The following is a 21,979-nucleotide window of genomic DNA, read 5'->3' as shown; positions in this document are numbered from 1 at the left end:
GCCTCTAGTTTTGGACTCCCATAACCGAGGGAATGAAACTTGGCAATTCACCTTATCTTTGCCCTGCCATGATTTTAGAAACCTCTACAAGGTCACCCCTCAGCCTCTGGTTCTCCAGGGAAGATTGTCTCAGTCTGTCCAGCCTTCTAACTCAAATCCTCCTGCCTCAGGAGCATCCTTGTTAATCTTCACTGAACGCTGTGGCCATACCAATGTGTTGTGCAGCCGTAACATTCTGTCCCAATTCCAATACGCGATTCTCTGAACAATGAGAGGAAGCGTACCAAACGCCTTCTTCACCACCCTGTCTACCTGCAACGCCACTGTCAAGGAACTTTGTACCTGCATCCCTAGTCTCTCTGTTTAACAACACCCTCCACCTGTGTAAGTCCTGCCTTGGTGTGTCTGAGCAAAATGCAACACCTTACATTTCTTTTAATTAAACTCTATTTGCCATTCCTCGGCTCAGCTGATCAAGGTCCTATTGTACTCTCAGATCGCCTTCTTTACCTTAAACTATATCAACAATTTTGGTGTCACCCATGAACCTACTAACCTATAGTCTCATCCAAAGTGTTTATATAAATGACAAATAACAGTTGATCTGGAACTGAACCTTGCAGCACACCGCTGGTCACAGGTCTCCAGTCTGAATACCAATCCTCTACCACCACCCTCTGTCTCCTACTGTCAAGCCAATTTCCTATCCCATCCTAGCTCTCCCTGGATTTCACATGATCGCACCTTGTATCAATGTGTCAACTGAGGGGGCAAAATATCTCCAGCCCAGATTGTTAATTGTGCATTCCAACGAGAAAAAGGCTCAGCTCATCAAGATCCCGTTGTACTCTCAGATAACCTTCTTCAGCCAATTCCGTATCCCATTGGCCAGATCTCCCTGGATTCCACAAGATCAAAACTTGTATCAATGCATCAGCTGAAGGAACAAAGTATCTCCAACCCAGATTCTTAAGGGTTAATTGTGCATTGCAATAAGCAATTGAAGGGGAATACATGAGAAACAGGCTTCAGGTAAACACAGACTGTTCTGGTTGGAAGCTAACTTCAATGACCTTGGCTGGTCTTGGGAACAGACTGTCGAGCAAAGGCATAGAGACACACCCACCTGTTTGTGCACAAAGGTATGAGTGGGAAAGGTACTCAGGGACTGCAGTACAGCACGTCATATCCGAGTCAGAATAGTATTAACATTGAGGACTTTTCTCAGCTCCAGACACATTCACTATCGGACTGGGGTTCGAGAGACCAGGTTGTCGGAACGGAAATAGAGCTCCAAGTGACTGCCATCACCCAGGAGACCCCAATATGAAGCCAAGGCAGTGAGACTCACTTGTTGATTGTATCAAATGTCTTTTAAGCTAATAGTTTGCGTGTATTTAAAGTAAATTAATTGAATAAAGTTGCTTTGTGTTGAAGCATATATTTCTGCTAGTATTCATTTTAATCAGGGAGCAAGCGATATCAGTGTCTATGAGAAAGACCTCGACTAATCTTTCCAGAGTCTGCCCCTCTCTACATTCATTCTCCTTCCCTCCAAATTAACCAATGAGGATGGCCTCATTGGGTTCATGTCACACTACTGGTGACCCCACTACACTATACACTCTCTCACATGCACACACACACACACACAAAAGCACAGATACACAAGCACACCCTCTCTCACACACACATACACCATCCACACTCACGCCCACACCCTCTCACATGCTTATAATCCATCACACACACACCTTTAATGCATTGTCTGAGCTGAGATGTCACCTTCTGTTATAAATCTTTAAATAATCTCGAGAAGGTGACTTAAAAGGTGTTTTGAGATTTACATATTAATGAACTGAAACGTGCAACCCATTCTAAAAGACGAAAGACTTAATAACAATCCAGGTTTGTTCGATGAATCATTTCAGTTGCATGGCATTGTAATCTTTTGCTATAAATTCTGTGTGTGATGGTCTAATCCTCCACAAACACCAGATGAAGGAGCAGAGCTCCGAAAGCTAATGCTTCCAAATAACGGGATTATTGGTAGATTATAACCTGGTGTTGTGTGATTTTTAACTTTGTCCTCCGCAGTCTAACACCGGCTGCTGCACATGAACAGTTTAACCCCAGAACGGGAACAGTGTGTGTTGTGCTCACAGATGAGGAAGTTTCAGTGAGTGTGAGGTTACAGTGAAACCCTGGGCTTTGTGTGAACACATGCCTTGGAGGAAAATGAAGGGAAGGGATTTGTTGCAAAGTGCCCTCCCCTCCTCCAGCTCCCTCAGCACGGGGGCAGCGATTGCTGCTGCTGCTGCAATAACATTCCTCCAGGAGACACCATCAGGGGGTTCTGTGTGTGTGGGCACTTCAGGCTCCAGTTCATCATCCAACCTGGAGGGACACAAGGACAACAGCACCGTGGAGAAGCCATGGCAGTGTGGGGACTGTGGGAAACGGTACAGGTCTCCATCTGAGCTGGAGATTCATCGACGTGTTCACACCGGGGAGAGGCCGTTCACCTGCTCTGACTGCGGGAAGGGATTCACTCATTCCTCTGACTTGCAGAGACACCGGAGAGTTCACACCGGGGAGAGGCCGTTCACTTGCTTGGAGTGCGGGCAGGGATTTACTCAGTCTTCTTCACTGCTCTCACACCAGCGAGTTCACACCGGGGAGAGGCCGTTCACTTGCTCCGATTGTGGGAAGGGATTCACTCAGTCTTCTTTGCTGGTGGCGCACAAGCGAGTCCACACCGGGGAGAGGCCATTCATCTGCTTCAAGTGTGGTAAAGGGTTCAGTCGGTCATCCAGCCTTCTAAAACACGAGCGTATTCACACCAGGCAATGGCCTTTCACCTGCTCCGAGTGCGGGAAGGGATTCAGTGCTTCGTCCAGACTGCTGGCGCACCAGCGGGTTCACACCGGGGAGAGGCCGTTCACCTGCTCCGAGTGTGGGATGGGATTCACTGATTCATCCCTCTTACTGTCACATCAGCGAGGGCACACCGGGGAGAGGCCGTTCACCTGCTCTGACTGCGGGAAGGCATTCACCAGATCCTCTTCACTGGTGGCACACAAGCGTGTTCACACCGGGGAGAAGCCGTTCATCTGCTCAGACTGTGGGAAGGGTTTCTTTGATTGCTCCTCCCTCCTGTCACACCAGCGCATTCACACCGGGGAGAGGCCATTCACCTGCTCGGATTGTGGGAAGGGATTCACTCTGCCTTCTTCCCTGGTAGCACACCAGCGCATTCACACTGGGGAGAGGCCATTTACCTGCTCGGATTGTGGGAAGGGATTCACTCTGCCTTCTTCCCTGGTAGCACACAAGCGTGTTCACACCGGGGAGAGGCCGTTCACCTGCTCTGACTGTGGGAAGGGATTCACTATTTCCTCTGACCTGCAGAGGCACCAGAGAATTCACACCGGGGAGAGGCCATTCACCTGCACGGATTGTGGGAAGGGTTTCACTTGGTCCTCTTCGCTGCTGGCACACCAGCGGGTTCACACCGGGGAGAGGCTGTTCACCCGCTCCGAGTGCGGGAAGGGATACTGTTCCTCGTCCCGACTGCAGGCACATCAGCGAGTGCATACCGGGGAGAGGCTGTTCACCTGCTTTGAGTTCGGGATGGGATTCACTCAATCAGCCTGACTGTTAATCCACCAGCGCATTCACACCGGGGAGTGACCATTCTCCTGCACCGTGTGTGGGAAAGCATTCAGGATTCATCGGCAACCAGCGAATTCACACCAGGGAGAAGCCTTTCACCTGCTCTGTGTGTGAGAGGGGGTTTATCCAGTCATGCAAGCTGCAGAGACATCAGAGAGGTCATCCGTGAAATTAGCAATTGGATTCTCCTGTTCCTGCTACTGAGAATCACATCTGGGACTGAACCGTGTCCATTTGGACAGTGGGTGAAGTGGGAGGGTCAGAGGGGTTATATATTCCAATGGGGCTGATGCTCTCTCAGCCTGGGAGTGCAGTTTTCCTCAGAAATGATCCTCAGAAGCTGATGAACAACGTTTACTTTCTCCTGGTTAGGAAACAGAGTTTGCCTCCCACTGCAGGTAGATCTAAAGTCGACCCAGTGAGACCATGACATCGGGGAGCAGGAGTACACCATTCAGCCCATCGAGTCTGCCCCACCATTTAATACCATCGAGGCTGATCGCATCTCGGCTTCAACTCCACTTTCCTGCCTCCTCTCCATAACCCTTCAACCTGTTACTGATTAAACATCTGTCTATCTCCTCCTTAAATGTACTCCGTGTCCTGTCATCCACAGCACTCTGGGGGAGTGAAGACAAGGCAGAGACTCATTTGTTGACTGTATCGAAAGTTTGTTAAGGTAATAGAGTCACTCATTAGTTCACATGTACCTAAAGTAGATTAAGGTAATAAATTTGCTTTGGATATTGGAGTGCACATTTCTTCTTGTGTTCATTGTGATCATACCTTGAAGACCCCATTAGGTCCTTTCAGCCCAACACTGCCAGTGCAATCCTTCCTGGAAAGACATCCCACCCGTTCCAGGGAATGGTCTGCTCTTCCTCAGAATTTGAAAAATTAGTCAGTTTTGCTTCCGATTTCTGTCCTGCTGGCACTATCACTATCACTGACTTCTTAACTCCTTTCCTCGACACCTCTGTATCCACTCCTGATGATGGGCAGGCCACCAACATCCGGTACAGGTCCATCGACTCCCACGGTTACCTGGACTGGACATGCTCATTCCCTGCTTCCTGTAGAGATTCCATCGTGTTCTCTCAGTTTCTCCATCCCTTACCACTTTTTACCAGAGCACCTCCAACATGACTGCTTTCTTCAGCTGTGCAGTGTGGGGAGTATCCGTATTTCATTCAGTTCATCGAATGCTGGTAACATAGTTTTAGCCAAGTGTCGGATCCTTGCAATCCTGCCAGATAATACAAAATTCAGATAATCGAATGCTGGATAATTGAGGCTTCTCTGTATACAACAATCCAACCCCGATTGCTCTCTTTGGGGTTCACCCCACAGACTAACTACCCTCTGACAGAATACATTATCTGAAATGGGAGACCAAACATTTGTAATCAGTATCTCCTATTTCCGGACTTTCCCAAGAAAACAGACCCTTCGGTCCAACACGTCCATGCCGAGGAGAAATCCGAACCCAATCCAGTCCCACCTGCCAGCAACCGGCCCATATCCCTCCAAACCCTTCCTATTCATATACGTACATCTCTAAGACCCTAAAAGAAACATCCATCTGTGTGAGGCACTGCATTTTGGAAAGGCAAATCAGGGTAGGAGTTATGTACTTAATGGTTAGGATCCAGGAGGTGTTGCTGAACAAAGAGACTTTGGAGTGTAGGTTCATAGTTCCTTGAAAGTGGTGTCACAGGTGGAGAGGATCTTGGAGAATGTGGTTGGTGAGCTTTCTTTTATTGGTCAGAGTATTGAGTACAGGAGTTGGGAGGTCATGTTGCGGCTGTACAGGACATTGGTTAGGCCACTGTTGGAATACTGCGTGCAATTCTGGTCTCCTTCCTATCAGAAAGATGTTGTGAAACTTGAAAGGGTTCAGAAAAGATTTACAAGGATGTTGCCAGGGTTGGAGAATTTGAGCTACAGGGAGAAGTCTGTGAGAAGATTTATAGCTCGGGTGCTCATTGTTGTGGTTCTGTTCGCCGAGCTGGGAATTTGTGTTGCAGACGTTTCGTCCCCTGTCTAGGTGACATCCTCAGTCGTTGGGAGCCTCCTGTGAAGCGCTTTTGTGATCTTTCCTCCGGCATTTGTAGTGGTTTATATCTGCTGCTTCCGGTTGTCAGTTCCAGCTGTCCACTGCAGTGGCCGGTATATTGGGTCCAGGTCGATGTGCTTCATCCACAAATTCAATCAATAAGCACATCGACCTTTTCCCCATATACCGACCACTGCAGCAGACAGCTGGAACTGACAACCGGAAGCGGCAGATTCAAATGACTACAAATGCTGGAGGAAACATCACAGAAGCGCTTCACAGGAAGCTCCCAAGCACTGAGGATGTCACCCAGACAGGGCACGAAACGTCTGCAACACAAATTCCCAGCTCGGCGAACAGAACCACAACAACAGGGAGAAGCTGAATAGGCTGGGGCTGTTTTCCCTGGAGCATTGTAGGCAGAGGGGTGACCTCATTGTGGCTTATAAAATCATGAGGGGGCATGGATAGGATAAATAAATATGGTCTTTTCCTTGGGGTGGGGGAGTCCAGAATTAGAGGGCATAGGTTTAGGGTGAGAGGGGAAAGATTTAAACGGGACCTAAGGGGCAACTTTTTCACACAGAGGATGGTGTGTATTGATTAGATTATCTACAGCGTGGAAACAGGCCTTTCGGTCCAACCCTCCGAAGAGCAACTCACAAACCCATTTCCCTCTGACTAATGCACCTAACACAGTGGGCAATTTAGGATGACCAATTCACCTAAACTGCACATCTTTGTATTGTGGGAGGAAATTGAGCACACCCATGCAGACACGGGGAGAATATGCAAACTCCACACAGACAGTCAACTGAGCCAGAATTTGAACCCAGATCCCTGGCGCTGTGAGGCAGCAGTGCTAACAACTGGGCCACCGTGCCATGTAAGGAATGATGTACCAGAGGTGGGTGGAGGCTGGTACAATTACAACATTTAAAAGTTATCTGGATGGGTACATGAATAGGAAGGGTTTGGAGGGATATGAGCCAAGTGCTGGCAAATGGGACGAGATGAGGTTGGATATCTGGGTCAGCATGGACAGCTTGGACAGAAGGGTCTGACTCCGTGCTATACATCTCTATGACTCTATAAAGCTTCTCAGTCTTCAGAACTCCAACAGGCATAAATTGATCATACAATTGGTCACACAACACAGAAACAATCCCTTTGGTACAACCCGTCCATGCCGAACGGGTATCCTAGACTGAACTAATCCTACTCGCCTGGGTAAACCCTTTTGAGTCATGTATTTTCCGAATGTCTGTTAAGTCTTGAAAGTGCATCCTCCTCAACCATGTCCTCTGGCAGCTTGTTCCTCACATGCACCACCCGCTGTGTGAATATGTTGCCCCTCAGTTCCCTTTTAATTCTTTCCCCTCTAAACTTAAACCTATGCCCTCTAGGTTTTGGACTATTCCACCCCAAGGAAAAGACTTTGTCTATTTACTCTATCCATGCCCCTCATGATTTTATGACCCTTGATAAGATCACATCTCAGCCTCTGATGCTGCAGGGAAGGAAGTCCCAGCCTATCCAGCCTCTCCTTAAAACCCGAACACTCCAGTCCTGGTAAGATCATCTTAAACTTCTTCTCCACCTTTTTTCAGTTTAACATCATATTTCCAGTAGCATGGTGACCTGAATTTTATGCACTATTCTAAAGGTAGCCTCACCAAAGCCCTGTACAGCCACAACATGACATCCCAACTCCTGTAGTAAACAGTGGTTAGCAGTGCTGCCTGATAGTGCCAGGGACACAGGTTGAAGTCCACTCTTGGTGACTGTCAGTGCGGACTTTGCACATTTTCCCTGGTCTGTGCAGGTTGGCTCCTGGTGCTCTGGTTTCCTCCCATAGTCTGAAGATGTGTAAATTAGGTTTATTAGCCATGCTAAAACCAAGCCAGGATTGTGCAGATTAGGTGGATTAGTCATGTGAAGTAGTGGGTCTGAGTGGGACACTTTTCGGAGGGTCGGTATGGACTCGATGGGCTGACTGGCCTGTTTCCACACTGTGGGGAATCTCATTTGTGAACTATATCACACTCCATTAACACACAATTTTTTGTGCAAACTTACTAACCGTGCCTCCTGTATTCTCATCCAAATGATTTGTATAAATTATGACAAAAAGTGGACCCAGCACCAATCGTCACGCCACACCATGAGTCACAAGCCTCCAGCAGGAATACCAAACCTCTCCCACCATCTTCTCTCTCCTACAGTGATATCAAATTTCATATCCTATCAGCTAGCTCTTCCTGCATCCTGTATGATTTCCTTGTGTTGCCTGAAGGAGCAAGCAATATCAACCCTCGACCAACCTTTCCAGAGTCTGCCCTCTCCTTGGATTCACTCCCTTTCCCTCCAGCTCCTGCACATGAACAGTTTAACCCCAGAATGTGAACAGAGAGTGTTGTGCTCACAGATGAGGAAGTTTCAGTGAGTGTGAGGTTACAGTGAAACCCTGGGCTTTGTGTGAACACATGCCTTGGAGGAAAATGAAGGGAAGGGATTTGTTGCAAAGTGCCCTCCCCTCCTCCAGCTCCCTCAGCACGGGGGCAGCGCGAGGCCCTTTGTCCGGAACAGCCGCGGCTCCTATTGGCTGGCTCCGGACAGCTCGGCATGTGGACTGTCCAATAGACAGCGCTGGAGGACCGGAAGCGCTCTGGTCCTCCAGCCAATTAGAGCGTGTCCATTGTGTGAATGCGGAAGTTATTGCTGCTGCTGCTGCTGCAATAACATTCCTCCAGGAGACACCATCAGGGGGTTCTGTGTGTGTGGGCACTTCAGGCTCCAGTTCATCATCCAACCTGGAGGGACACAAGGACAACAGCACCGTGGAGAAGCCATGGCAGTGTGGGGACTGTGGGAAACGGTACAGGTTTCCATCCGGGCTGAAGCGTCATCGACGTGTTCACACCGGGGAGAGGCCGTTCACCTGCTCTGACTGTGGGGAGGGTTTTGCTCACCTTTCCTCGCTAGTGGTGCACAATCGGGTTCACACCGGGGAGAAGCCGTTCACCTGTCTCCGGTGTGGGAAGTGCTTCGCTCGGTCATCCAGCCTTCGAAGACACGAGCGAATTCACACCGGGGAGAGGCCGTTCACTTGCACCGAGTGTGGGAAGGGATTCAGTCTGTCATCCAGGCTTCAAGAACACAAGCGAATTCACACCGGGGAGTGGCCCTTCACCTGCTCAGAATGTGGGAAGGGATTGAGTTCCATGTCCAAACTGCAGGCACACCAGCGTGTTCACAGCGGGGAGAGGCCATTCACCTGCTCTGACTGTGGGAAGGAATTCGCTCTCGCCTCTTCCCTACTGGCACACAAGCGGGTTCACACCGGGGAGAAGCCATTCACCTGCTCCAAGTGTGAGAAGCGATTCAGTCAGTTATCTGGTCTTCAAAAACACAAGCGGATTCACACCGGGGAATGGCCGTTCACCTGCTCTGATTGTGGGAAGGGATTCAGTACATTATCGAGTCTGCTGATCCACCAGCGGGCTCACACCGGGGAGAGGCCATTCTCCTGCGCCGAGTGTGGAGAAACCTTCAGAGATCCGTTTGTGCTGCGGAGACACCAGCGGGTGCACACCCGGGAGAAGCCGTTCAGCTGCTCTGTGTGCGGGAAGGGATTCACTCAATCCGGCAGCCTCCGCGTACACCAGCAACATCACACTGGGGAGAGGCCGTTCACCTGCTCTGAGTGTGGGAAGGAATTCACTCAGTCGTCCCAGCTGTTGATCCACCAGCGCATTCATACGGGGGAGAGACCATTCCTCTGCACTGACTGTGGGAAAGGATTCAGGGATTCATCAGCTGCACTGAAACACCAACGAATTCACACCGGGGAGAAGCCTTTCACCTGCTCTGTGTGTGGGAGGGGATTTATCCAGTCATATAAGCTGCGGAGTCACCAGAGAGTTCATCAATGAAGACTGCATTTAGATTCTGCTGTTCTTGCTGCTGGGAACCACATCCAGGACTGAACCATGTTCATTCGGACAGTGGGTGAAGTGGGAGGGTCAGAGGGGTTTTATATCCCATGGGGCTGATGCTCTCTCAGCCTGGGAGTGCACATTTCCTCTGAAATTATCCACAGAAGCTGATGAACAACATTTACTTTATCCTGGTTAGGAAACAGTTTACCTCCTGCTGCAGGTAGATCTAAACTTAAAAATGTGTTTCTGGAAAAGCGCAGCAGGTCAGGCAGCATCAAAGGAGAAGGAGAATCCTGAAGAAGGATTTCCTGAAGAAGGGCTTATGCCTGAAATGTCGATTCTCCTTCTCCTTTGATGCTGCCTGACCTGCTGTGCTTTTCCAGCAACACATTTTTAAGCTCTGATCTCCAGCATCTGCAGTCCTCACTTTCTCCAGGTCGATCTAAAGTCAACCCAGTTAGACCATGACATCGAGGAGCAGGAGTATACCATTCAGCCCATCGAGCCTGCCCCACCATTTAATACCATCGAGGCCGATCGCATCTGGGCTTCAACTCCCCTTTCCTGCCTATTCTCCATAACCCTTCAACTTGTTACTGATTAAACATCTATCTATCTCCCTGCTAAGTTTACTCCATGTCCTGCAATCCACAGCAGTTTGCGGGAGTGAAGACAAGGCAGTGAGATTCATTTGTTGACTGCATTGAACATTGGTTAAGCTAATTGAGTCAGTCATCAGTTTGCATGTATCTAAAGTAGATGAAGGTAATAAATTTGATTTGAACATTGGAGCACAGTTTCTTCATGTATTCATGTTGATCAGACCTTAAAGAACCTATTGCAGGTAATCCCCTGCTATGGGAAAGTATTGCGTTCCTATGAAACCTTACCTCAGCCCAAATGGCATAAAGTGAAGAAGCATTAACTTATACGGGGAAAATTTCACTTTTTTTCATAAAAGCAAAAATCATTTTCAGATTTCTTTGAGTTGGCGAAAACAGGCCCTAATGTAGGTCTTTCATAAAAGCAAAACGTTTGACAATCGGGGGATACCTGTAGGTCCTTTCAGCCCAACACTGCCAGTGGCCGGTGCACTCCTTCCCGGAAAGACATCCCACCCATTCCAGGGATCAGCCTGCTTGCTGCTTGCTGCTGTCCTTCAGAATTTGAAAAGTTATTCGGTTTTGCATCTGATTTTTGTCTTGCTATCACTATCACCTGGCCCATCACTGACTTCTCAATTTCCTTCCTTAGTTTCCATTCCTGAAGATGGGCTGGCCACCAACATCCAACAAGAACACATCGGCTCCCACGGTTACCTGGACTGTGCATCCTCACTCCCTGCAGAGACTCCATTGTGTTCTCCCAGTTTCTCTGTCTTTCCCACTTTTCACCTCCAATGTGACCATTTTCCCTTCCATTGTGTTTGTCAGGATCTTTCAAAGTGTCCAAACTATGTCCCGCATTTCTGCCCTGATCCCTTCCCCTCCTTGCTGGATTCTGGATTAGTGTTGCTGGAAAAGCACAGCAGTTCAGGCAGCATCCGAGGACCAGTAAAATCGACGTTTCAGGCAAAAGCCCTTCATCATCCTTCTTCATGGAACAATGTGGTTTCCTTGAGTTTGTGTATCTTGTACCAACTGAGTATATTCAGTAAAGGTCTTTGTATCACAACATGACCAAGCAGCAATAGAGGGTTGAATGGACCATGAGCTTTAATTGAGTTGCGTTTCGTTTTTTAGGTCAAACCAAACTTAGTCCGACTGTGACAAAATTGTCTGTGTCGTGCTCATCAGGAGCTTTGCACAAACACTAATTCTTATACTGCATGAGAGGTCAGTGTCTGATGGTTGTCAAATAAACTCTGGTAGAGTATTATAAACCCATCTGTTGACCGCGCTCCGAGAACTCAAACCAGACCACCCAAAGAGGAGCATCTCGCCCTATATCTGTGAAAAGGATGGCAGCCTTCTTTCAGGAACATCTTGTGGTTAAATAAAAGACACTCACTTAAATCAAGAAGTAACCATTTATTTTTCTAGCCATAACAGTGAACACTCTAACTAAACTATTAGTAAACCGAATAAATCCCGTCTAATTACTAACTATTCCTGAATAAAACAAGATTCTCATGGTATGCTGTTCCAATAAGTACAAGCCACATTCAGATAACAAAAATATTGTTTCTCGACATAGCGGTGAGGATATCTGTCTTCCAGAATGTTCTGTGCGTCCTCTGGTGTTATGCTTCCAGGGACGTCTTCACCGATTCTTCTGTCAGACGTTGAGATGGTGCGTTATTTTAATACACAGATGACTGTGAGAGCCAACGTCCCTCTCTTGAGGTGAGGGCTCTTGGCTCTGGTGAAGGGGAGTTAACTCTAGGCCTCTGGTCAACTGCCCCCTTCTTTCAAACCGTTGATGACGTATCGATTTCTCACACTGGGATTCGTCCTATGTTGTCGAAACCATCAGATTTAAATTTTACAAGTTTTGGGTGGCTAGTGCCTGATTTTAATTAATTTAACTTGAAAATCTGTTGTCTCAGCTTGCGAACTGTATGCCCTTTCATGATTTTATGGCCCTCAATAAGGTCACGTCTCAGCCTCTGATGCTGCAGGGAAGAAAGTCCCAGCCTATCCAGCCTCTCCTTAAAACCCGAATGCTCCAGTCCTGGCAAGACCGTTGTAAATGTTTTCTCCACCTTTCTTCAGTTTAACAACATATTTCCTGTAGCATGGTGAGCTGAATTGTATGCTCTATTCTAAAGGTGGCCTCACCAAAGCCCTGCACAGTCACAACATGACATTCCCAACTTCTATCCTAAATGCTTTGACCAGTGACAGCAAGCCTGCCACACACTGCTTTTCTATCTGCAACTCCTCATGTTAAAATTAAATTAATTTTAATTTAAATTAAATTCCATCTGCTACTCCTCAGCCCATTGGTCCATCTGATCAAGGTCCCATTCTACTGTTCGGTGGCATGATGGCTCAGTGGTTAGCAGTGCTGCCTGAATACACCAGGGATGCAGCTTCGATTCCACTCTTGGTGATTGTCAGTGTGGCCTTTGCACATTTTCCCTGGTCTGTGCAGGTTGGCTCCTGGTGCTCCAGTTTCCTCCCATAGTCTGAAGGTATGTAAATTAGGTTTATTAGCCATGCTAACACAAAGCCAGGATTGTGCAGATTAGGTGGATTAGTCATGTGAAGTAGTGGGTCTGGGTAGGACACTGTTTGGGGGGTCGGTTTGGACTTGATTGGCCAAATGGCCTGCTTCCACACTGAAGGGAATCTCATTTCTGAACTATATATCCGATACCACAGTCCAGTATCCCACCAATTTTTGTGCCATCTGCAAACTTACTAACCGTGCCTCCTGTATTCACATTCAAATGATTTGTATAAATTTTGACAAAAAGTGGACCCAGCACCAATCGTCACGCCACACCATGAGTCACAAGCCTCCAGCAGGAATACCAAATCCCACCATCCTCTCTCTCCAACAGTGATATCAATTTCATATCCTATCGGCAAGCTCTCCCTGCATCCTGTATTATTTTAACCTTGTGTTGCCTGAAAGAGCAAGCAATATTTGAGAGAGACCTCGACCAACCTTTCCAGAGTCTGCCCCCTCTCCTTAGATTCACCCGCTTTCCCTCCAGCTCCTGCACATGAACAGTTTAACCCCAGAACGGGAACAGTGTGTGTTGTGCTCACAGATGAGGAAGTTTCAGTGAGTGTGAGGTTACAGTGAAACCCTGGGCTTTGTGTGAACACATGCCTTGGAGGAAAATGAAGGGAAGGGATTTGTTGCAAAGTGCCCTCCCCTCCTCCAGCTCCCTCAGCACGGGGGCAGCGCGAGGCCCTTTGTCCGGAACAGCCGCGGCTCCTATTGGCTGGCTCCGGACAGCTCGGCATGCGGACTGTCCAATAGACAGCGCTGGAGGACCGGAAGCGCACTGGTCCTCCAGCCAATCAGAGCGTGTCTATTGTGTGAATGCGGAAGTTATTGCTGCTGCTGCTGCTGCTGCAATAACATTCCTCCAGGAGACACCATCAGGGGGTTCTGTGTGTGTGGGCACTTCAGGCTCCAGTTCATCATCCAACCTGGAGGGACACAAGGACAACAGCACCGTGGAGAAGCCATGGCAGTGTGGGGACTGTGGGAAACGGTACAGGTTTCCATCTGGGCTGAAGCATCATCGACATGTTCACACCGGGGAGAGGCCGTTCACCTGCTCTGACTGTGGGAAGGGATTCGCTCAGTCGTCCCAGCTGTTAATCCACAATCGGGTTCACACCGGGGAGAAGCCGTTCTCCTGCTCCGAGTGTGACAGGCGATTCACTCAGTTATCTGGTCTTCACAAACACAAGCGGATTCACACCGGGGAGAAGCCGTTCATCTGCACCGGGTGTGGGAAGCGATTCAGTCAGTTATCCAACCTTCAAGTACACGAGCGAATTCACACAGGGGAGAGGCCATTCGCCTGCTCAGAATGTGGGAAGGGATTGAGTTCCATGTCCAAACTGCGGAAACACCAGCGTGTTCACAGCGGGGAGAGGCCATTCACCTGCTCCGACTGTGGGAAGGAATTTGCTCTCTCCCCTAATCTACTGAGACACAAGCGGGTTCACACCGGGGAGAAGCCATTCATCTGCTCTGAGTGCGGGAAGAGATTCACTCAGTCGTCGCACCTGTTAATCCACAAGCGCGTTCACACCGGGGAGCGACCATTCCTCTGCACCATATGTGGGAAAGGATTCAGTGCATCAACGGCTGCACTGAAACACCAGCGAATTCACACCAGGAAGAAGCCTTTCACCTGCTCTGAGTGTGGGAAGGGATTCACTCGGTCACGCCAGTTGTTAATCCACCAGCGCGTTCACACCGGGGAGCGACCATTCCTCTGCACCGTGTGTGGGAAAGGATTCAAGACTTCATCGGCTGCACTGAAACACCAGCGAATTCACACCAGGAAGAAGCCTTTCACCTGCTCTGAGTGTGGGAAGGGATTCACTCACTCCGCGAGCCTCCACAGACACCAGCGGGTTCACACCGGGGCGAGGCCATTCACCTGCTCTGAGTGTGGGAAGGGATTCGCTCAGTCGTACAAGCTGTTAATCCACAAGCGGTTTCACACCGGAGAGAAGCCGTTCTCCTGCTCCGAGTGTGACAGGCAATTCACTCAGTTATCTGGTCTTCACAAACACAAGCGGATTCACACCGGGGAGAAGCCGTTCATCTGCTCTGAATGCGGGAAGAGATTCGCTCAGTCGTCCCATTTGTTAATCCACCAGTGGGTTCACACTAGGGAGAAGCCCTTCACTTGCTCTGAGTGTGGGAAGGGATTCACTCAGTTGTGCCAGTTGTTAATCCACCAGCGCGTTCACACTGGGGAGCGACCATTCCTCTGCACCGTGTGTGGGAAAGGATTCAAGACTTCGTCGGTTGCAGTGAAACACCAGCGAATTCACACCGGGTAGAAGCCTTTGATCTGCTCTGAGTGTGGGAGGGGTTTGGGCCGAGCATGCCAGCTATGGAGTCACCAGAGAGTTCATCGGACACAGTTGGGTTTTGCTGTTCTTGCGCAGCAGGTCAGGCAGCATCCAGGGAACAGGAGAATCGACGTTTCGGGCATAAGCCATTCTTCAGGAAGCCCTCCTGAAGAAGGGCTTATGCCCGAAATGTCGATTCTCCTGTTCCCTGGATGCTGCCTGACCTGCTGCACTTTTCCAGCAACACATTTTCAGCTCTGATCTCCAGCATCTGCAGACTTCACTTTCTCCTTTTGCTGTTCTTGCTGAGGGAATCACGTCCAGGACTGAACCATGTCCATTTGGTCAGTGGGTGAACTGAGAGGGTCATGGGCTTTTATAATCCAGTGGGGCTGATGCTGTCTCTGCCTGGGAGTGCACATTTCCTCTCAAATGATCCACATAAGCTGATGAGCAACATTTTATTTTATCCTGGTTAGGAAACAGAGTGGGTCTATCACTGCAGGTAGATCTAAAGTCAACACATTTTGACCATGACATCGGGGAGCAGGAGTCAGCCCATCAAGCCTGATCGCATCTCAGCTTCAACTCTCCATAACCCTTCAACCTGGTACTGATTAAACATCTGTCTATCTCCTGCTTGAGTTTGCTCTGTGTCCTGGCATCCACAGCAGTTTGAAAGAGTGAAGTCAAGGCAGTGAGATTCATTTGTTGAATCCATCGAACATTGGTTAAGCTGATAGAGGCATTCATTATGTGGGATATAGGTAAAGCAGTGTTACTTCTGCAACCATAATTGCTTATGTAAGGTAAATGAACTCACACAAGTGTATAATTGTTTCAGCCAAGAGCTGAGTTAGCAAGAATGAAAACTATGTGAAGGAAATATATAATTGTTTTTGCATTAGCTAAAATGTGCATACAAGAATGAAATGTGCCTGCAAACAATGATAGATGTTACAGACAAACAGATAAGGTGCTGTGAGGGGAGGGGAGGGGAGGGGAGGGGGGGGGGGGGAGCGTTAAGCCTGTCCAAATAGTTATAAGCATCTGTTTCCCGCTTCTGCAAAAACAAAAAAAAACCACAATCAAGAGGTCATAAGGTCATAGCAAGCAAGGAAGCAGATGGCAGTAAAGGAGGATATACCTAACAATGGACCACAGCAGGATGTGATAAAATGGCCAAGCAAAACTTGTACTTTGTTCTGCACAAGGCCGGATAAGGCAAGAGATAAACAAGAGTAATGGGCGCCGGTCTTAGAGAGTTGGGAGATGTAAACGGGGAGGAGCAATGGAATAAGTGGGGGAGGGGTAAAGGAGAAATGAATTATATAAATTAGTGTGCCAGTTGGACTCTATGTGCCCATTTTATACACCACGTTTGCAAGCATATAATAAATGATAATACTGCTTCATATCTTGTCTCGGACCAAAATTATTGAAGTGAGTGGGTTCTATATCTCATTCCCTGCTTCCTGTAGAGACTCCATTGTGTTCTCCCAGTTTCTCTGTCTTTCCCACTTTTCACCTCCAATGTGACCGTTTTCCTCAGCCATCCATTTTCCCTTCCATTGTGTTTGTCAGGACCTTTCAAAGTGTCCAAACTAGGTCCCGCATTTCTGCCCTGAGCCCTTCCCCTCCTTCCTGGAACAATGAGGTTTCCTTGAGTTTGTGTATCTTGTACCAACTAGACTAGATTAGATTACTTACAGTGAGGAAACAGGCCCTTCGGCCCAACAAGTCCACACTAACCCTCTGAAGAGCAACCCACCCAGACCCATATCCCCTACATTTACCCCTTCACCTAACACTGGCAATTCACCTAACCTGCACATTTTTGGAATGTGGGAGGAAACCCACACAGACACAGGGAGAATGTGCAAAACCACACAGACAGTTGCCTGAGTGAGGAATTGAACCCAGATCTCTGGCGCTGTGAGGCAGCAGTGCTAACCACCGTGCTGCCCACTGCCACCGTGCTGCCTACTGAATATATTCAGTAAAGGTCTTTGTCTCACATCACGACCAGGCAGCAATAGAGGCTCGAATGGACCATGAGCTTTAATTGAGTTGCGTTTCATTTTTTGGTCGAACCAAACTTTGTCCGACTTGGACAAAATTGTCTGTGTCGTGCTCATCAGGCGTTTTGCACAAACACCAATTCTTATGTTGCATGAGAAGTCCGTGCCTGATGATTGTCAAATCAACTCTGATTGGTAGAGTATTATAAACCCATCCGTTGACTGCGCTCCGAGAACACAAACCAGACCACCCTATAATTGCCCTATATTCTGTGAAAAGAGTGGCAACCTTCTTTCAGCAACGTCTTGTGGTTAAATAAAAGACACTCACTTAAATCAACAAGAAACCATTTATTTTTCTAGCCATAACAGTGAACACTCTAACTAAACTATTAGCAAACCGAATAAATCCCGTCTAACTACTAACTATTCCTGAATAGAACAAGATTCTCATGGTATGCTGTTCCAATAAATACAAGCCCCATTCAGAAAACAAAAATATTGTTTCTCGACATAGCGGTGAGGATATCTGACTTCCAGAATGTTCTGTGCGTCCTCTGGTGTTATGCTTCCAGGGACGTCTTCACCGATTCTTCTGTCAGACGTTGAGATGGTGTGTTATTTTAATACACAGATGACTGTGAGAGCCAACGTCCCTCTCTTGAGGTGAGGGCTCTTGGCTCTGGTGAAGGGGAGTTAACTCTAGGCCTCTGGTCAACTGCCCCCTTCTTTCAAACTGTTGATGACGTATCGATTTCTCACACTGGGATTCGTCCTACGTTGTCGAAACCATCAGATTTAAATTTTACAAGTTTTGGGTGGCTAGTGCCTGATTTTAATTGATTTTAATTAATTTAACTTGAAAATCTGTTGTCTCAGCTTGCGAACTGTATGCCCTTTCATGATTTTATGGCCCTCAATAAGGTCACGTCTCAGCCTCTGATACTGCAGGGAAGAAAGTCCCAGCCTATCCAGCCTCTCCTTAAAACCCGAATGCTCCAGTCCTGGCAAGACCGTTGTAAATGTTTTCTCCACCTTTCTTCAGTTTAACAACATATTTCCTGTAGCATGGTGAGCTGAATTGTATGCTCTATTCTAAAGGTGGCCTCACCAAAGCCCTGCACAGTCACAACATGACATTCCCAACTTCTATCCTAAATGCTTTGACCAGTGACAGCAAGTGTGCCACACACTGCTTTTCTACCTGCAACTCCTCATGTTAAAATTAAATTAATTTTAAATTAAATTCCATCTGCTACTCCTCAGCCCATTGGTCCATCTGATCAAGGTCCCATTCTACTGTTCGGTGGCATGATGGCTCAGTGGTTAGCAGTGCTGCCTGAATACACCAGGGATGCAGCTTCGATTCCACTCTTGGTGATTGTCAGTGTGGCCTTTGCACATTTTCCCTGGTCTGTGCAGGTTGGCTCCTGGTGCTCCAGTTTCCTCCCATTGTCTGAAGGTATGTTAGGTTTATTAGCCATGCTAAAGCCAAGGAGAGAACACTGCTGGTGCTCACCTTCCACCCTACCAACCTTCGTATAAACCAAATCATCCGCCGACATTTCCGCCACTTCCAAACGTACCCCACCACCAGGGATATATTTCCCTCCCCAACCCTTTTCCGCCTTCCGCAAAGTCCGTTTCCTCCGTGACTACCTGGTCAGATCCACGCTCCCCTATAACTCACCCTCCCATCCTGACACCTTCCCCTGCCACCGCAGGAATTGCAAAACCTGCACCCACACCTCCTCCCTCACCTCCATCCAAGATCCTTAAAGGAGCCTTCCACATCCATCAGAGTTTTACCTGCACATCCACCAATATCATTTATTGTACCTGTTGCTCCCGATGCAGTCTCCTCTACATTGGGGAGACTGGACGCCTCCTCGCAGAGCGCTTTAGGGAACGTCTCTGGGACACCTGCACCAATCAACCACACTGCCCTGTGGCCCAACATTTCAACTCCCCCTCCCACTCTGCTGAGGACATGGAGGTCCTGGGCCTCCTTCACCGTTGCTGCCTGAACACGGAAGTTACCCGATTCTGGAGATGTTAATTGCTGCTGCTGCTGCAATAACATTCCTCCAGGAGACACCATCAGGGGGTTCTGTGTGTGTGGGCACTTCAGGCTCCAGTTCATCATCCAACCTGGAGGGACACAAGGACAACAGCACCGTGGAGAAGCCATGGCAGTGTGGGGACTGTGGGAAACGGTACAGGTATCCGTCTGAGCTGGAGATTCATCAGCGACTTCACACCGGGGAGAGGCCGTTCACCTGCACAGACTGTGGGAAGGGATTCACTGACTCCTTTTCCCGACTTAGGCACCAACGGGTTCACACCGGGGAGAGGTCATTCACGTGCTCCGATTGCGGGAAGAGATTTGCTCACGCTTCTTCGCTACAGTCACACCAGCGTGTTCACACCGGGGAGAGGCCATTCAGCTGCTCCGATTGTGGGAAAGGTTTCACTCATTCCTCTTCCCTCGTGACACACCGGCGAGTCCACACTGGAGAGAGACCGTTCTTTTGCTCAGACTGTGGGAAGGGATTCACTCGGTCTTCTTCACTGGTGGCACACAAGCGAGGTCACGTTGGGGAGAAGCCTTTCACCTGCTTCAGGTGTGGAAAGGGATTCATCCGGTCATCCAGCCTTGTACAGCACGAACGAATTCACACTGGGAAATGGCCTTTCACCTGCTCCGAGTGCGGGAAGGGATTCAATTCTTCGTCCAGACTGCTGGCGCACCAGCGGGTTCACACCGGGGAGAGGCCGTTCACATGCTCCGAGTGTGGGATGGGATTCACTGAGTCGTCCCTCTTACTGTCACACCAGCGAGTGCACACCGGGGAGAGGCCGTTCAGTTGCTTTCGGTGTGAGAAAGGATTTAGTCGGTTATCCTGTCTTCGAAAACACGAGCGACTTCACAGCGGGGACAGGCCGTTCGCTTGCTCAGAGTGTGGGAAGAGATTTGCTCACTCTTCTGCCCTGCTGTTACACCAGCGATCTCACACCGGGGACAGGCCATTCACCTGTTCTGCATGTGGGAAGCGATTCAGTCGGTTAAGCAGCCTTCAGCAACACGAGCGAGTTCACACCGGGGAATGGCCGTTCACCTGCTCAGAGTGCGGGAAGGGATGTAGTACGTTATCCAGGTTGCTGACACACCAGCGGGTTCACACCGGGGAGAGGCCGTTCACCTGCTCTGAGTGTGGGAAGAGATTCGCTCAGTCCAGTCGCCTCAAAAAACACCAGCAACTTCACACTGGGGAGAGGCATTTCACCTGCTCTAAATGTGGGAAGGGATTCACTCAGTCGGTCCAATTGTTGGTCCACCAGCGTATTCACACCGGGGAGAGACCATTCCCCTGCACTGTGTGTGGGAAAGCATTCAGGGATTCATCGAATCTGCTGAAGCACCAGCGAATTCACACCGGGGAGAAGCCTTTCACCTGCTCTGTGTGTGGGAGGGGATTTATTCAGTCATACACGCTACGGAGACACCAGAGAGTTCATCAGTGAAGACTGCATTTTGATTCTGCTGTTCTTGCTGTTGAGAATCACATCCAGGACTGAACCATGTTCATTCAGACAGTGGGTGAAGTGGGAACGTCTGAGGGGTTATATATTCCGGAGGGGCTGATGCTCTGTCAGCCTGGGAGTGCACATTTCCTCAGAAATGATCCTCAGAAGCTGATGAGCAACATTTATTTTATCCTGGTTTGGAAACAGAGTTTGCCTCCCACTGCAGGTAGATCTAAAGTTGACCCAGTGAGACCATGACATCGGGGAGCAGGAGTACACCATTCAGCCCATCGAGCCTGCCCCACCATGCTGCTCGCCTCTCGGCTTCAACTCTGCTTTCCTACCTACTCTCCATAACGCTTCAACCCGTTATTAGAGTCACAGATACGTACAATCTGACAGCACGGCCCAAACTGGTTCATGCCGACCAAAATCTCTGATCACTTGCCCCATATCCTTCGAATACTTTCCTACCCATGTATTTGTCCAAATGCCTTTTAAATGTTCTTAATGTACCCACCTCGACCATTTCCGCTGACAGCTCATTCCATATGCGTACCACCCTCTGTGTAAAAACGTTGCCCCTCAGGTTCCCTTTTATTTTTTTCTCCTGTAACTGTAAACAGATGCCCCCTAGTCCTTGATTCCCTAATCCCGGGAAGGAGACTGAGTGCATTCACCCTATCCATGCCTCTTATTATCTTATACACCTCGATAAGGTCCCCCTCCCCTCTCAGTCTCTGACACGCTAAAGAAAAAAGTCCTAGCTTGTCCAACCTCTCCCTGTAGCTCAGACCGTTGAGTCCTGACAACATCCTTGTAAATTTTGTCTGCACTCTTTCCAGTTTAATAACATCCTTCCTATAACAAGGTGACCAAAACTGAACACAATACTCCTGAGTGCGGCCTCACCAACGTCCTGTAGAACTGCAAGAGAACTTCCCAACTTCTCTACTCATTGCCCTGACTGATGAAGGCCAATTTGCCAAAAGCCTTCTTCACTGCCCTGTCTACCTGGGACTCCACTTTCAGAGAACCATACACCTGAACACCAAGGTCCCTCTGTTCCACCATTGACCATCGTTTCAGAGAACACCTCTGGGACACCCGCACCAACCAACCCAACCACCCCGTGGCTCAACACTTCAACTCCCCCTCCCACTCCACCAAGGACATGCAGGTCCTTGGACTCCTCCATCGCCAGACCATAGCAACACGATGGCTGGAGGAAGAGCGCCTCATCTTCCGCCTAGGAACCCT

At 48.8% G+C, this 21,979-nt stretch overlaps 1 protein-coding gene and 1 pseudogene across 1 annotated transcript; both read left to right on the top strand.

Moving 5' to 3' along the window:
* The first annotated feature begins 2,238 nt into the window (after positions 1-2,238).
* LOC122543659 (zinc finger protein 850-like) lies at positions 2,239-11,504 on the top strand. Its single transcript, XM_043682473.1, has 3 exons — positions 2,239-3,627; positions 8,599-9,892; positions 10,927-11,504. Exons 1-2 carry the CDS (start codon positions 2,239-2,241, stop codon positions 9,664-9,666), a joined length of 2,457 nt encoding a protein of 818 aa, XP_043538408.1. The 3' UTR covers positions 9,667-9,892; positions 10,927-11,504.
* A 1,867-nt stretch (positions 11,505-13,371) lies between these two features.
* On the top strand, positions 13,372-21,428 carry LOC122543657 (annotated as a pseudogene).
* The last annotated feature ends 551 nt before the right edge of the window (positions 21,429-21,979 follow it).

The sequence above is a fragment of the Chiloscyllium plagiosum genome, chromosome 44 (genome assembly GCF_004010195.1).
Source record: "Chiloscyllium plagiosum isolate BGI_BamShark_2017 chromosome 44, ASM401019v2, whole genome shotgun sequence".
Lineage (NCBI taxonomy): Eukaryota > Metazoa > Chordata > Chondrichthyes > Orectolobiformes > Hemiscylliidae > Chiloscyllium > Chiloscyllium plagiosum.
The sequence above is the reverse complement of the archived record's forward strand: the minus strand, read 5'-3'. Positions and strand labels throughout refer to the sequence as shown.

What these genes read in the sequence shown, in the direction of transcription:
- LOC122543659 (XM_043682473.1), top strand. Translation starts at nt 2,239, where the DNA reads ATGAAGGGAAGGGATTTGTTGCAAAGTGCCCTCCCCTCCTCCAGCTCC. An exon ending in GGCTGTTCACCTGCTTTGAG is followed by an intron (nt 3,628 to 8,598) that starts TTCGGGATGGGA and finishes CAGTGTGGGGAC; the next exon opens with TGTGGGAAACGGTACAGGTT.